The sequence below is a fragment of the Vanessa atalanta genome, chromosome 10, assembly GCF_905147765.1.
Source record: "Vanessa atalanta chromosome 10, ilVanAtal1.2, whole genome shotgun sequence".
Classification (NCBI taxonomy): Eukaryota; Metazoa; Arthropoda; class Insecta; order Lepidoptera; family Nymphalidae; genus Vanessa; species Vanessa atalanta.
In genome coordinates this window covers 5,005,090-5,019,928 of record NC_061880.1, presented here as the reverse complement: position 1 = coordinate 5,019,928, position 14,839 = coordinate 5,005,090, and the positions used below count along the sequence as shown (strand labels likewise).

Below are 14,839 nucleotides of genomic sequence, written 5' to 3'. Positions count from 1 at the left end.
AGGATTAATTAAACCACCAATTTGTTATTCACATAATTTATTATCTAACATAACAATTGATTAATATTACTATGAAAGGGAATTCTACACTTTGGAATAATTATATCCCGATTCTATTAATACAACACATAATGACAATAGATAAATTTTTCAAAGTGGTTAACATGTAATGTTTAGACTATTCTTTATTTTTTTTCATAACCAGATACTTCCCTTTACAATCACAGATCTGTTCCAAACATTATCTAAAACTACATATTGCATTTATTTTTTATCAGCTTCTTGTTGCTTGATCCTATAGTCCGAGAGTGCAGCCTTAATAGCATCCTCAGCAAGCACTTAAAATAGAAGTAATGATAAAATTAAATTATTAAACATATCATTTAAAGACTTATGAATTGAAATGAATAAACGAGAATTAAACTTACTAGAACAATGCAGCTTGACAGGAGGCAATGAAAGTTCCTTAGCAATGTCTGTATTCTTTAATTTTAAAGCCTCATCCACAGTTTTGCCTTTAACCCATTCCGTGGCCAGGGAACTTGAAGCAATTGCAGAACCACATCCAAACGTTTTGAATTTTGCATCAATGATTTTACCGTCGTCGTCAACTTTTATCTGCAATTTCATAACATCGCCACAAGCTGGAGCACCTACTAAACCTGTTCCTACATTTCTGTCCTTCTTATCTAGTGATCCAACATTGCGAGGATTTTCGTAATGATCAATTACCTAAAAAATATAAATTCCCTATTAATAATATCCATAAGAGATAAATCGATAAACCTTGGCATTGTACGTGAAAAACTTACATTGGCATGATACGACGCAGTTTGTACGACGTTGAGCGCAGCGCGATTTCTCACACATAGACATCTCCATATATTGGAGAATAAATAAGCCATACTTAAGAGATTCGAGAGTCAAGAGTTATTACTTGAATTAAGTTGAACTTTACAATCTTTCTTTACTATGTAGCTTGTTTCGAATTACCGATTTGCATGGAACAAATTCGATTTGTCAGCTAGTTGTCAGATTTACGTCAAAATCATAGATAAACGATTCTGATAGGTAAAAGTTGAAACTTTTATGTAACGTAAAATCGGTTTTCCTTTAAATATAATATATATATTTTTATCAAAACTATAAATAATATTAAACATTAATCTTTTTAAATGCACCAAGAATACAGGCCATTCTACTTCTACTAAGTACTGAAACTATATATTTCTTTCTATTCCAATATAACTATAAAACAAAACTAATAATTTTAAAACTACTGTCGAAAAACTACTTTCCTTTTAAACAAGACCTATATTATCATGTAAGCAATGACTAACTGTCTATTTAAATGCACCTCAGAATCAACCGGTAGGAGTTGGAACTATAATAATAAATTTCTAATCAATAACATGACAATCGGATTTAGAACGATATCAAGGCTTGTTGTGCCTGCTTTTGGAAATCTATTTTGCTTAGCTCGAGTTCAACTTAGTACTATGTAAGTATTGAATGTAATTTGTGTATAAATAATGAAATAAAATAAATTAATGAATTATCGTTGTTATATAATAACGAACCGGTGACCGGTATGTTATTTGTTTACATTGCACCATAATATAATTACATTACCTACATTTTATTTGTATGATAATTAATATTTTATTTTATCCGTGTATGATATTAATTCGTCAACAGAAATATGGCAGAAAATAATCCAGATTACAAAAATGCTACGAGCATCCATGAGTTTACAGTGAAAAACATCAAAGGAGAAGATATTAAACTTGATGTATATAAAGGTCATGTTTGTATCATTGTCAATGTTGCGTCCCAGTGTGGTCTTACAGCGAACAATTACAAACAACTCAATGAACTTTATGATCAATACGCTGAAAGTAAGGGTGAGTCTTAAATTTATAATACAGCCAAGAATAAGTAAACAACAAAACTCAAAATATATGTATTATAAGAAAAGCTAATTTGTTATATATTTTAACTTTTTTATATTTATTATTTTGTGTAGGACTACGCATTTTGGCATTCCCATGTAACCAATTTGCTGGTCAAGAGCCTGGAAACTCTGAAGAAATAGTTTGTTTTGCAAGTGACAGAAAGGTCAAATTTGACTTGTTTGAAAAGATTGATGTCAATGGCGATTCAGCACACCCATTGTGGAAATTTTTGAAGGTAAGTTTAATACAACTGTTATCTTCAAGATAATAACAGATCTTACTGTATATCTAATAATAAAGTGTACATTAAAAATATGCTAATAACTTCAATAAAAATGTAAATCTTTTTAGACTAAATAAATTAATTTAAAATAAGAAATGTTTTTGGAGAATTGTCTTAGAAAAATTTTGAGTTTTTAACTGCAAGTATTTAAATTATCCAATTGTAATCACTTTCAAGTATAAGTAGAATAACTAAAAAATAACTGATAATATTATGCTTAAATTTCTTGGTATAGGTTGGTTAGTATAGTTGGTATTGGTATAGTTGGTAGGCATAAATATCAAATGCAAACACTTTTTTAAATGGTATGTATCAAAAAGTGCATGCAATTGATATTTGTCAATTTTATATTCAATTTAATGTCAATTTGTTTAAAATAAAATGCTATAACATCCTTTTTGTTTGTAAATACACCTTATCTGATAGTACTAATCTATAAATAAATAAAAATCAATAAAGCCTTTACTCGATTTGCACATTAACTATTCATATGAATTGGTCATGTATTCCTTATTGATCTTTAATAACCCTGAATTTCTATTGTTGGCTATAATTTGTAACTAAGTAACATTGCTTGGTTTAATATACATATATAGTCTTTAAATCAATACTTTTGATGATTGTCTTAAGATATCCTTTTTTTTCAGAATAAACAAGGAGGTACTTTGGGCAGTTTTATTAAATGGAATTTTACTAAATTTATTGTTGATAAAAATGGAACCCCTGTTGAAAGACATGGCCCAAATACTGATCCATTGGACTTAGTAAAGTCTCTTGAAAAATATTGGTAAAGTTATTAGTGGCATTTCACAAAATCAATAATGTCATTGTAGCACTTATTTAATAAGCTTTATCTGTTTTGTAATGAAATATTGATTTTGATATATATAATGAATATCCAAAGTTAATGCACTGTATATTTATTGTTAAGGTTTTTGTTAAAGCAATAAATAAATAATTGATATATATTTTTCAGAATTGTCTTTTTATTTAATTGATACACTAGTCACCTGTATTATATTCAAACAAGTAAAAGATTGATTTGCTCATACATTGCTAATATGTTGTAAAACTTGCTGAGAATTAAGACAGGCTTTTATTTTATTATATAGTAAAATTGCACATAAAACTGGTTTAAATTGCAAAGTGCAATTTAAACCAGTTTTATTATCTATTCAAAACAATAAATCCAATAATGTATTAAAATGTATATGATATATCAATACTGATAACAATTTACTTAATAACTATTAAATTGAATTATAGTTGTGTTTATTTTTCCTATTTACTGGCAACTTTCTACTGCCCAAGCACTGTTTAACTTAGTCAGTCCATGTACATTATATAGTCTAGTGATTTTTTGGATAAAATCAACCGGTCTCCAAGATAAACTAGGCTTAAATGGGGAAATCTTGAATATTTGTTGCAGCTTTTAAAAGATAAGGAGACGCGAGCACTTCGATAGACGCACCGCCGTCGACCATAGGTGCAAATAATGTACCCGTTGCAAAGGTAAGGAACTCAAAAAGGAAGAAAAATGTACAAGAGAAGACATATACACAAAAAATATATCATTGAAAAGTGAAGTTCTTGTGTTGTTACCGTAGGAATAAATTAAAATATCAGTACAATTCGAGGGACTATATAGGTGTAACTAAAGAAAAAAACTAATCAAAACATTTTATTTTGTGTAAATAATTTAGTTTGTAATTATTATTAAATCAAGTATTTGAACATAGGATCAACTAGTTCGTGCTGCGCCTGTTGAAGGCGGTATGGGGATGCAACTTCTTCAGAAGATGGGTTGGACACCCGGACAAGGTTTGGGCAAAGAAGGAACAGGAACATTACAACCTCTTCTTTTAGAAGTTAAGTTGGACACAAGAGGCTTAACATCCAAAGAAGAGGTCAGTAGCAGACATGGAAAAAGTGTAAGTAAAGCATACTCCTATGCATGTTACTGTAGTTTTTTTTTTGTGTCGTCATAATTAATGAATGAATTTGCTTATTCAAAATTAATTGCTTGGGTTCGGTTTTCATAAAAATCTATCTATCTAGTAATTAAGTCACAATGACCAAAATATCTTAAATCTCACTATCAGAATTGTTTAATTTGAACTGTAATTATTAATGTTGATAACAAATTGAAAGTAATTATTGGCTATGGTGATTTAGCATATCTGTTGGTTGATCATATTAGCATCTTAACTACATATGAGGATGGGGAATCCACCAACTAGCATTTCCAAGAATCACTATGATTCTATAAAACTTATGGTAATGCTAAAACTAATTTCATGCTACTGTTTGTTCCCAAAGCAAAGAAATACTGATGATGTGGCTATTAATAAAATATATTTTTTATTGCAGATGAAACCCCAACGATTGGGTCGAAGAGGCTCTGCTCCATTAGTGGCTGGTGGAAAACATCCTGTATCTTTACTCGGAGAATATTGCTCAAAACAGAAATTAGGGCCACCTGAATATAACTTATGTTTTGAGTGTGGTCCTGATCATAAAAAAAACTTTCTATTCAAGGTTTGTTCTCATTTAATATAAAAAGAAATACTTATGTTTATAGTGACAATTGCATAGTGATTTTTAAAGTAACATTGTTACATAATGTTATTTACATTATTTTAACAACATTTCATTACATTTTCTCCTTACAGGTGAAGGTTGCAGGTGTTGAATATCAGCCTGCAGTGGCTAGTGCAAACAAGAAGCAAGCAAAAGCTGATGCAGCACAACTAGCTCTACAAAAATTAGGCATTGTAACCTAGAAAATAAGACAATTTTTATATTTATACTGTAATAAATGTGTTACACATTTCTTTTTTTTTAATAATGTTTAACATTATTACATTACAGTCTAATATTAAATTCAAATATAAAACTGTTAATATTTCACAAAGCAGCTAATTCTTTTTGTGTGTAAATATTTTGATTATATGATTAAATTCATTGCTAATATTGGTAAAAATATGATATAAAAGTATTTTTTTATACTTCCTTTACATTCATGGGTAGTAAAAATTATACACTAATAATATATTATAATCTACTCCTGAACTTAGGCAACTCCAGTCACAAGAACTAGCCAACTGAAGAGACAATAATGCGACAGAACCAGGGAGAGATTAGAGAGACCCAAACCGACAACTTTACATTCTTTCCAAGGCAAAGGATTGTAAAACTGCAAATTGCTAAACTCCAGACTGCTCCTAAAAATTGCAAGATTGAAGAACCCAACAACCTAACAAAAGTTTTGTTGGTCGTTAGACCATTCATGGATTTATTAAATAAATTTATTAAAATTGATGTTTTCATTTAGATGTTTACCAATTAGTGATAATCCTCTTGATCTTTAGAATTTATTGATGTAAAAAAAACATATTTCAGTTTAATGGGATTAAGCACAATTTATGGACCATTCAAAAGAGTAATAATACATTTTAATGTTATTGACCTATATCACACACTATAAGATTAGCTTTTCCTGCTCAGAATCCTACAAATTGATTTCTGATAGGAATATAAAAAATTGCGAAATGTTTATTCATATTGTAGTTTGCAAGAACTTAAATAAAAAAAAAACTATATACATTTAATATCATTGTTTACAAAAATTATAAAGGATTAATTAAACCACCAATTTGTTATTCACATAATTTATTATCTAACATAACAATTGATTAATATTACTATGAAAGGGAATTCTACACTTTGGAATAATTATATCCCGATTCTATTAATACAACACATAATGACAATAGATAAATTTTTCAAAGTGGTTAACATGTAATGTTTAGACTATTCTTTATTTTTTTTCATAACCAGATACTTCCCTTTACAATCACAGATCTGTTCCAAACATTATCTAAAACTACATATTGCATTTATTTTTTATCAGCTTCTTGTTGCTTGATCCTATAGTCCGAGAGTGCAGCCTTAATAGCATCCTCAGCAAGCACTTAAAATAGAAGTAATGATAAAATTAAATTATTAAACATATCATTTAAAGACTTATGAATTGAAATGAATAAACGAGAATTAAACTTACTAGAACAATGCAGCTTGACAGGAGGCAATGAAAGTTCCTTAGCAATGTCTGTATTCTTTAATTTTAAAGCCTCATCCACAGTTTTGCCTTTAACCCATTCCGTGGCCAGGGAACTTGAAGCAATTGCAGAACCACATCCAAACGTTTTGAATTTTGCATCAATGATTTTACCGTCGTCGTCAACTTTTATCTGCAATTTCATAACATCGCCACAAGCTGGAGCACCTACTAAACCTGTTCCTACATTTCTGTCCTTCTTATCTAGTGATCCAACATTGCGAGGATTTTCGTAATGATCAATTACCTAAAAAATATAAATTCCCTATTAATAATATCCATAAGAGATAAATCGATAAACCTTGGCATTGTACGTGAAAAACTTACATTGGCATGATACGACGCAGTTTGTACGACGTTGAGCGCAGCGCGATTTCTCACACATAGACATCTCCATATATTGGAGAATAAATAAGCCATACTTAAGAGATTCGAGAGTCAAGAGTTATTACTTGAATTAAGTTGAACTTTACAATCTTTCTTTACTATGTAGCTTGTTTCGAATTACCGATTTGCATGGAACAAATTCGATTTGTCAGCTAGTTGTCAGATTTACGTCAAAATCATAGATAAACGATTCTGATAGGTAAAAGTTGAAACTTTTATGTAACGTAAAATCGGTTTTCCTTTAAATATAATATATATATTTTTATCAAAACTATAAATAATATTAAACATTAATCTTTTTAAATGCACCAAGAATACAGGCCATTCTACTTCTACTAAGTACTGAAACTATATATTTCTTTCTATTCCAATATAACTATAAAACAAAACTAATAATTTTAAAACTACTGTCGAAAAACTACTTTCCTTTTAAACAAGACCTATATTATCATGTAAGCAATGACTAACTGTCTATTTAAATGCACCTCAGAATCAACCGGTAGGAGTTGGAACTATAATAATAAATTTCTAATCAATAACATGACAATCGGATTTAGAACGATATCAAGGCTTGTTGTGCCTGCTTTTGGAAATCTATTTTGCTTAGCTCGAGTTCAACTTAGTACTATGTAAGTATTGAATGTAATTTGTGTATAAATAATGAAATAAAATAAATTAATGAATTATCGTTGTTATATAATAACGAACCGGTGACCGGTATGTTATTTGTTTACATTGCACCATAATATAATTACATTACCTACATTTTATTTGTATGATAATTAATATTTTATTTTATCCGTGTATGATATTAATTCGTCAACAGAAATATGGCAGAAAATAATCCAGATTACAAAAATGCTACGAGCATCCATGAGTTTACAGTGAAAAACATCAAAGGAGAAGATATTAAACTTGATGTATATAAAGGTCATGTTTGTATCATTGTCAATGTTGCGTCCCAGTGTGGTCTTACAGCGAACAATTACAAACAACTCAATGAACTTTATGATCAATACGCTGAAAGTAAGGGTGAGTCTTAAATTTATAATACAGCCAAGAATAAGTAAACAACAAAACTCAAAATATATGTATTATAAGAAAAGCTAATTTGTTATATATTTTAACTTTTTTATATTTATTATTTTGTGTAGGACTACGCATTTTGGCATTCCCATGTAACCAATTTGCTGGTCAAGAGCCTGGAAACTCTGAAGAAATAGTTTGTTTTGCAAGTGACAGAAAGGTCAAATTTGACTTGTTTGAAAAGATTGATGTCAATGGCGATTCAGCACACCCATTGTGGAAATTTTTGAAGGTAAGTTTAATACAACTGTTATCTTCAAGATAATAACAGATCTTACTGTATATCTAATAATAAAGTGTACATTAAAAATATGCTAATAACTTCAATAAAAATGTAAATCTTTTTAGACTAAATAAATTAATTTAAAATAAGAAATGTTTTTGGAGAATTGTCTTAGAAAAATTTTGAGTTTTTAACTGCAAGTATTTAAATTATCCAATTGTAATCACTTTCAAGTATAAGTAGAATAACTAAAAAATAACTGATAATATTATGCTTAAATTTCTTGGTATAGGTTGGTTAGTATAGTTGGTATTGGTATAGTTGGTAGGCATAAATATCAAATGCAAACACTTTTTTAAATGGTATGTATCAAAAAGTGCATGCAATTGATATTTGTCAATTTTATATTCAATTTAATGTCAATTTGTTTAAAATAAAATGCTATAACATCCTTTTTGTTTGTAAATACACCTTATCTGATAGTACTAATCTATAAATAAATAAAAATCAATAAAGCCTTTACTCGATTTGCACATTAACTATTCATATGAATTGGTCATGTATTCCTTATTGATCTTTAATAACCCTGAATTTCTATTGTTGGCTATAATTTGTAACTAAGTAACATTGCTTGGTTTAATATACATATATAGTCTTTAAATCAATACTTTTGATGATTGTCTTAAGATATCCTTTTTTTTCAGAATAAACAAGGAGGTACTTTGGGCAGTTTTATTAAATGGAATTTTACTAAATTTATTGTTGATAAAAATGGAACCCCTGTTGAAAGACATGGCCCAAATACTGATCCATTGGACTTAGTAAAGTCTCTTGAAAAATATTGGTAAAGTTATTAGTGGCATTTCACAAAATCAATAATGTCATTGTAGCACTTATTTAATAAGCTTTATCTGTTTTGTAATGAAATATTGATTTTGATATATATAATGAATATCCAAAGTTAATGCACTGTATATTTATTGTTAAGGTTTTTGTTAAAGCAATAAATAAATAATTGATATATATTTTTCAGAATTGTCTTTTTATTTAATTGATACACTAGTCACCTGTATTATATTCAAACAAGTAAAAGATTGATTTGCTCATACATTGCTAATATGTTGTAAAACTTGCTGAGAATTAAGACAGGCTTTTATTTTATTATATAGTAAAATTGCACATAAAACTGGTTTAAATTGCAAAGTGCAATTTAAACCAGTTTTATTATCTATTCAAAACAATAAATCCAATAATGTATTAAAATGTATATGATATATCAATACTGATAACAATTTACTTAATAACTATTAAATTGAATTATAGTTGTGTTTATTTTTCCTATTTACTGGCAACTTTCTACTAAAGAAATACATATAGAATATTCTAGACAGATTATAGATTTTTAGATTCAATCAAGTTGTGGCATTACATTAGCCTACTATGCTACTGTTTTAGTGTATCTTATGTATGGTCAAAGTAATTTGATTAGTTATGTTAAAATATTATGATCTTTGATTGACATTGAACTTTATAATTTAGTAACAAATTAAATATAATAATATTTTGTTCTATCTTCTAGGCAAAGGAATAAAGGTATATGTAAAGATAGTAGTGGATTGTGCCCTCTGAGCCCTAATGTAGGAACTGTGCGAGTGATCTCTCGTCTCATGACCAAGTTATGTTGATTAATGATTATAATATAATCAGGTGTAATAATTTCGTTAGGCCTTATAATTTTCGGGATTTACTGACAGTAGCGTAGTTTACAGCAGATTTATATAACGAAACTAAATAGTCTACATAAAGGAGATACAATTGAGATTTTGATTAATTTACAAGTTCTAAATATAATCTTTAAGTAGATTGTCTACAGTAAGGAGACAGTAATTTTGGTAAATTAGTTAAATATTTTCTAATTTGCTTCGATTCATTTGATTACAAGTTTTGGTTCAGATTAATTAATATTAAACGACTTGTAAAAACCGCCGGTAAAAAGTCTTGGACTTGAGAGTTGTCTAAGTCAGCGAGAGCCGAGAGGAGATTAATTCTTTGTAAACTAAATAAAGTAAAATGAAATTGGAAACAGTAAAAAATAATAATAGAAAATTGTTTCCAACTTAAGATAATTCCTGAGTAGTGGAGTCTAGGACTCAGCTTGTGGGTTGTACCTATCTGATATTCAGTCCACCAACCCTTACAAGTCACAACTACTGTCAACCAAAGCTATATTTTTATTTGGTTATACTTATGCTAAAAACAGTAACCAAAAAGTACAACAATGAGATAAAATTAAAAATTACTAATGCCAACATACTATTATATAGAAATCAAGGTTGTACAATTTCTAGTTGGTGAGGTTATGTAATGTAATGAGGTGAGGTAAGGTTCGAAAAGATAAATAAAATTAATAATTCAATTTAATATTTAATTAAAGGATAGCATAAGACGAACGGATACTTATGAATAAATAACTAATCAGAACGTATAAAATAAAAATAAAACAGTGGTTAGTAATTAACTTGAGTGTACATATTAAACAAAAAACTGTCAAAAAAAATAATTTAAAATGTCTTCACCGCGCATGTCTGGATGCACCTAAATACGATAAAAATACGTATGATCGTGATCCAATCCTACGATTCGATAATCGGATGATTGAAGTTGCTAGCATTGAAATAAGCTTTCTTTTTCTCTCTAATGGTCTAAAGGGAGATAGCAAACTGCAACTTCCCGTGTCCGTTGTTGATAGCGCCAACTGCTTTAAACCAATCATAGCATTTTTTTTTCAAAATTATTCGAGCGTCGTTGACGCTTGGCATAGCATAGATTCTTGAATACAAATTGTGAATTACGAATTAGTTACGTATATCAGATAGTATTTTGTATATGATTCTTGAATGATAACAGTCTCTTTAAAAACAATATTAACGGCTTCTCTGAACGTTCCTTGTTTGTGTATTTTCAGTAAAACTGAAAATCTTTGCGTGTGGTCATGTCATAATTTTACAATTAATATCAGAAGTTGTTTCACGGGTTGTGTAAATATTAGTGAACAATAATGTCTACAAGAAGTGGCCGGGTAAGACAGAGTCTTATTGAGACCAGCCCGCCGCGCACTCGTAAAGGAGTATCACCGACGCGGTCTCCCGCCAGAAAACGAAAAAGTTCACCAACCGTTCGTTTGACTCAAAAATCACCCTCCCGCAAGTCCCCAAGTCGAAAGTCTTCCTCTAAATATCCAGCTCGCAAATCACCTTCGAGAGTTGTGAAGGAAGCTAAAGAAGAAAAAGAAGCGTCGGTGCCTAAATCTCCTGCCAAACGACCTGGCATTAAGAAAGATGTCGAAGTTAAATTAGAAAACTTGTCTTCCAAAATAGAAATCTTAAAAAGCACGCGATCGAGGCGTTTTGAATACTCAATCAAAGATATCCCTGCAACGATACCGAAAATAGAGTCATCGGTTCGTGATGAAAAAACGAATGGACTTGAGAGTATACATTCAGTGAGTGATATTTACAGTCTGAGAAATAGAAAAAGTTTTGACGATAATCTCCCACGCAGATCTAGCCGGTTGAGGGATATTGTTGATAGTGTACCTGATATGAGACAAAGCTTCAGTAAGTCACTAAGTAAATCAATAAGTAAGTCAATCAGTAAGTCTATAGATACATATTCTGATGATGAAAATACTGATGATATCTTACTCAGAGAAAAATCTCAATCTGTGTCGAGAAAGCTTGCAACTCCATTGCGCAGCAGTGTGACACTGTCTCAAATAAGTAATCGTTATGAATTTGGTGGTAGGATAGGTGCAGCAGCCTTATCTTTATTAATACCATTGACAGTTTTCTACATCTTAATATCATGCTCAAAATCTTGCTCCTCCGTATCACTTCTGGAGCTATTTAAATTTACATCAGTATTTAACTGGTTCAATACTCAAGTATCTTTTTTTGTTATCAGTAATATTGTTTTGCAAGCCATCTTTCTGTCTATACCAATATTTGGGACTAAAGAAGTTGATGAACAGGGAAAAAAGTATTGTTTCAATGCATTTTTTTCATGTTTTTGTACTTTAAATATATTATTTGCTTTGGACTACTACAAATATTTCATTATTGATTCACTTCTAATGTCCTATTTAAAAATGGCCACAACGTCTTATCTGATTGCATTGTTTCTGGTAATAATATTACACCTAAAGAGTTTGAAAGTTGATGATAGAGACTTAAATCCATATGCTACATCTGGACAAGTTTTATATGATGGCTTCATGGGCCGACAGATACATTGCTATTTCATGAAGGTTAATGTGAAACTGTGGTTATCAAGAATATCCAACATTAGTACTGTAAGTATGATATAAATATATTTCTATTAATTTTCCATTAAATATTCTTGTTTAAATCACTACTTTAGAATAAAATTTAGTATAGTTTTGTTGAGTTTCTTTGTAAACTGCCTATTGTAATAAAATTACTTTTACTTAAGTAATGCTTTGATTAATTTATTATTTCAGCTAATTTTGGCAATATTAATCTTCAGACATGGCTTTTCTATCCAACTGACAGAAATTGATAGCATATCATGGGATACATTTATGGAGATTCTAGACAAAGTACAAGTTAAGCCAACTTTATTGGTGTTTAGCACCATGCAAATTGTTTATGCGCTATACTTTATACTGGGAGAGAAAAAAATCATAACAACATTTTATTGGCAATCGGAGGGTTTGGGGTATCTTCAAATTGTTTCAAGTGCTCTATACCCTTTCTATTTTACAACAATATCAAAATATGTCGCAAATATTGATTTACAACTATCAAGTAATATACTAATAGCTGCTTCTATGCTGTACTTACTGGGCTTAATTATAATGCTTATCAGTAACAATATTAAACATGAATTCAGGATAAATCCACTGCAGCCTAGCTTGACACGTAAGTTTAACTAGTTATTTGCTTATTTGTAATTTTGATTAATATTTTCCAGTAGTGGCTTTAAAAATATTTTTATATTAAAAAAATACATATTTTATATAAATATGTATTAGTTTAATGAGCTACTTAACATTATTATGGTGTTTTAAAAACAAGTGTTAATGTTTGTAATAAATGTGATAATATTGTTAGTGTAAATACAAATATTGTTTAATGGATGTGATGTCTTTAGGAAGGAATATATAATGACATGGAGATAAATTGTTTTTTTTTTTCAGACTTAGACTCGATGCCCACTTTTCATGGAAAGAAACTTCTGGTGTCCAACCTTTGGGGTATTTTACGCCATCCTAATTATACAGGCGATATTATGATTCACGTAGCGCTTGCCTTGCCAGGTATCCTCACACGCAATGTCATAGCCACCGTACCAGCTTTAGCAACCATAATTGTATTCTTACATCGAGCGTGGCGGGACCATAACAGATGTCGTCGACGATACGGGGCCGCATGGCAAAGGTATTGTAAGAGAGTGCCATCTGTTGTTATACCTAAAATATTATAATCTCTCTGGCTAGTAAATAGCCTATTCAGGACTAGAGTGAATAGTAACTTATGACTGCATGCAAAATTCACAATAAATGTCTTAAAATTTATCAATTTTAAAGTGCTTTTCAATTTGACATTTTTAGTAATAATTTTAGTTTTACAAAGAAAAAGATTGTATTGAAGAGATTTTTTTATACTTTACATTATGTATTAAATTTAATTTTTTTATTCTTAGGTTATATTTATATACAATTGACTTATTTTTAATATAATCCTTATAAATTTTAATATGATACATATGTTTTATGCATTCATTATTTTTAAATAGGATAGAATGTCCTTGCCATAACTATACCACCGGACAAATGGAAATTAATTTAGCTCTCTTTTTTATTTCGCCTACCTTTCCTTTTTTTTTTGTTAACATAACAGTAACGATAATTTATGTAGTGATTTTGAATATTAATTAATATTTGCCGTGTGTAATACTACAAATATAAGATGTGTAACGCATACACATTATGTACAACATTCGCAATGATCGAGCAATTTTTAAAAACATCGTAGGTTTAGACTACCATTTTTCTATCATGTTTTTCCTTCATGTGTCCGCAACGTGTTGTCATCGTTGTAATGTACATACGTGGTGTTGCGAACATTGTAGCCTTGCGTTTAATGTGTATGCGTTTTATAATTATAGGATAATTTTATGAAAAACAATAAAATGTGCCTAATAGTAACATATATTTTTGAGACAACGAAAGGCATAAGCTCAAAATTTTAAAATAAGGTCTAGTTTTAAAAAAATGTCTATTTTTTCCAAAATATCTGTTTAAAAATAATCTTTTGTATAAAAATATTTGGTTGTTTTATTTGAAAAATGATTAGTTTTTAATCATTGGGTATATATAAGATATATCTATTGATCCCTCTTTTTTTGATAAAGGTGTAAATTGAGCAATTAGGATGACGATTTTGTCAGTGATAAAGCTGGTATAGTAAATATGATTCTTCTCATTAAAAACCGCACATATATAGACATAATAATAACTAACCAGAAGATTGCAATTTATTTGAAATTTAGATAATTTGGTAATAAACTAAAAAGTGCTTCTATGTTGTATTACTTGAAAGTTATTGGTACTTCTCTTTTGAAATCCTTTCTTAAACTTATATATATGATACATTTTATGTGGGTTGAACGACAATAAAAGTCGAAGTATATTAATTTATTTATTTTTCTAAAAAATACACATACATTTGTAAATAAACAATTCAATATTCAAATACATATCT

The 14,839-nt window shown here is 29.3% G+C and overlaps 6 protein-coding genes across 7 annotated transcripts; 4 read left to right on the top strand and 2 right to left on the bottom strand.

The window, feature by feature from the left end:
• Window positions 1-42: 42 nt before the first annotated feature.
• Window positions 43-1,042, bottom strand: LOC125066995 (iron-sulfur cluster assembly scaffold protein IscU-like). Its single transcript, XM_047675355.1, has 3 exons — window positions 813-1,042; window positions 429-732; window positions 43-338 (listed from the first exon to the last, which is right to left on the bottom strand). The coding sequence occupies exons 1-3, from the start codon at window positions 903-905 to the stop codon at window positions 265-267; spliced, it is 471 nt and encodes a 156-aa protein (XP_047531311.1). The 5' UTR covers window positions 906-1,042; the 3' UTR covers window positions 43-264.
• A 297-nt stretch (window positions 1,043-1,339) lies between these two features.
• Window positions 1,340-3,219, top strand: LOC125066994 (probable phospholipid hydroperoxide glutathione peroxidase). Its single transcript, XM_047675354.1, has 4 exons — window positions 1,340-1,501; window positions 1,699-1,904; window positions 2,027-2,190; window positions 2,886-3,219. Exons 1-4 carry the CDS (start codon window positions 1,413-1,415, stop codon window positions 3,027-3,029), a joined length of 603 nt encoding a protein of 200 aa, XP_047531310.1. The 5' UTR covers window positions 1,340-1,412; the 3' UTR covers window positions 3,030-3,219.
• Window positions 3,220-3,546: 327 nt separating this feature from the next.
• On the top strand, window positions 3,547-5,559 carry LOC125066998 (protein Son-like). Of its 2 annotated transcripts, none has more exons than XM_047675358.1 (5): window positions 3,547-3,750; window positions 3,978-4,169; window positions 4,609-4,776; window positions 4,911-5,007; window positions 5,316-5,559. In XM_047675358.1, exons 2-5 carry the CDS (start codon window positions 4,014-4,016, stop codon window positions 5,336-5,338), a joined length of 444 nt encoding a protein of 147 aa, XP_047531314.1. In that variant the 5' UTR covers window positions 3,547-3,750; window positions 3,978-4,013; the 3' UTR covers window positions 5,339-5,559. The 2 variants fall into 2 exon arrangements, with proteins under 2 accessions (XP_047531314.1, XP_047531313.1); XM_047675357.1 differs by having other exon boundaries at window positions 4,911-5,012.
• A 357-nt stretch (window positions 5,560-5,916) lies between these two features.
• On the bottom strand, window positions 5,917-6,915 carry LOC125066997 (iron-sulfur cluster assembly scaffold protein IscU-like). Its single transcript, XM_047675356.1, has 3 exons — window positions 6,686-6,915; window positions 6,302-6,605; window positions 5,917-6,211 (listed from the first exon to the last, which is right to left on the bottom strand). The coding sequence occupies exons 1-3, from the start codon at window positions 6,776-6,778 to the stop codon at window positions 6,138-6,140; spliced, it is 471 nt and encodes a 156-aa protein (XP_047531312.1). The 5' UTR covers window positions 6,779-6,915; the 3' UTR covers window positions 5,917-6,137.
• Window positions 6,916-7,212: 297 nt separating this feature from the next.
• LOC125066714 (probable phospholipid hydroperoxide glutathione peroxidase) lies at window positions 7,213-9,092 on the top strand. Its single transcript, XM_047674946.1, has 4 exons — window positions 7,213-7,374; window positions 7,572-7,777; window positions 7,900-8,063; window positions 8,759-9,092. Exons 1-4 carry the CDS (start codon window positions 7,286-7,288, stop codon window positions 8,900-8,902), a joined length of 603 nt encoding a protein of 200 aa, XP_047530902.1. The 5' UTR covers window positions 7,213-7,285; the 3' UTR covers window positions 8,903-9,092.
• Window positions 9,093-10,860: 1,768 nt separating this feature from the next.
• LOC125066739 (delta(14)-sterol reductase TM7SF2) lies at window positions 10,861-13,701 on the top strand. The gene is made up of 3 exons (XM_047674985.1): window positions 10,861-12,405; window positions 12,574-12,994; window positions 13,273-13,701. The coding sequence occupies exons 1-3, from the start codon at window positions 11,113-11,115 to the stop codon at window positions 13,557-13,559; spliced, it is 2,001 nt and encodes a 666-aa protein (XP_047530941.1). The 5' UTR covers window positions 10,861-11,112; the 3' UTR covers window positions 13,560-13,701.
• The last annotated feature ends 1,138 nt before the right edge of the window (window positions 13,702-14,839 follow it).

Excerpts from the sequence above, each read along its gene's own strand:
- LOC125066995 (XM_047675355.1), bottom strand. The coding sequence starts at position 905 with ATGGCTTATTTATTCTCCAATATATGGAGATGTCTATGTGTGAGAAAT. Across the intron at positions 733-812 it reads CTGCGTCGTATCATGCCAAT|GTAATTGATCATTACGAAAA; the intron begins GTAAGTTTTTCA and ends TATATTTTTTAG. Across the intron at positions 339-428 it reads TGTCAAGCTGCATTGTTCTA|TGCTTGCTGAGGATGCTATT; the intron begins GTAAGTTTAATT and ends TTCTATTTTAAG.
- LOC125066739 (XM_047674985.1), top strand. The coding sequence starts at position 11,113 with ATGTCTACAAGAAGTGGCCGGGTAAGACAGAGTCTTATTGAGACCAGC. Across the intron at positions 12,406-12,573 it reads GAATATCCAACATTAGTACT|CTAATTTTGGCAATATTAAT; the intron begins GTAAGTATGATA and ends TTATTATTTCAG. Across the intron at positions 12,995-13,272 it reads ACTGCAGCCTAGCTTGACAC|ACTTAGACTCGATGCCCACT; the intron begins GTAAGTTTAACT and ends TTTTTTTTTCAG.
- LOC125066714 (XM_047674946.1), top strand. The coding sequence starts at position 7,286 with ATGACAATCGGATTTAGAACGATATCAAGGCTTGTTGTGCCTGCTTTT. Across the intron at positions 7,375-7,571 it reads CGAGTTCAACTTAGTACTAT|AAATATGGCAGAAAATAATC; the intron begins GTAAGTATTGAA and ends ATTCGTCAACAG. Across the intron at positions 7,778-7,899 it reads TCAATACGCTGAAAGTAAGG|GACTACGCATTTTGGCATTC; the intron begins GTGAGTCTTAAA and ends TATTTTGTGTAG.
- LOC125066994 (XM_047675354.1), top strand. The coding sequence starts at position 1,413 with ATGACAATCGGATTTAGAACGATATCAAGGCTTGTTGTGCCTGCTTTT. Across the intron at positions 1,905-2,026 it reads TCAATACGCTGAAAGTAAGG|GACTACGCATTTTGGCATTC; the intron begins GTGAGTCTTAAA and ends TATTTTGTGTAG. Across the intron at positions 2,191-2,885 it reads CATTGTGGAAATTTTTGAAG|AATAAACAAGGAGGTACTTT; the intron begins GTAAGTTTAATA and ends CTTTTTTTTCAG.
- LOC125066998 (XM_047675357.1), top strand. The coding sequence starts at position 4,014 with ATGGGGATGCAACTTCTTCAGAAGATGGGTTGGACACCCGGACAAGGT. Across the intron at positions 4,170-4,608 it reads GTAGCAGACATGGAAAAAGT|ATGAAACCCCAACGATTGGG; the intron begins GTAAGTAAAGCA and ends TTTTTATTGCAG. Across the intron at positions 5,013-5,315 it reads CTCTACAAAAATTAGGCATT|GCAACTCCAGTCACAAGAAC; the intron begins GTAACCTAGAAA and ends TCCTGAACTTAG.
- LOC125066997 (XM_047675356.1), bottom strand. The coding sequence starts at position 6,778 with ATGGCTTATTTATTCTCCAATATATGGAGATGTCTATGTGTGAGAAAT. Across the intron at positions 6,606-6,685 it reads CTGCGTCGTATCATGCCAAT|GTAATTGATCATTACGAAAA; the intron begins GTAAGTTTTTCA and ends TATATTTTTTAG. Across the intron at positions 6,212-6,301 it reads TGTCAAGCTGCATTGTTCTA|TGCTTGCTGAGGATGCTATT; the intron begins GTAAGTTTAATT and ends TTCTATTTTAAG.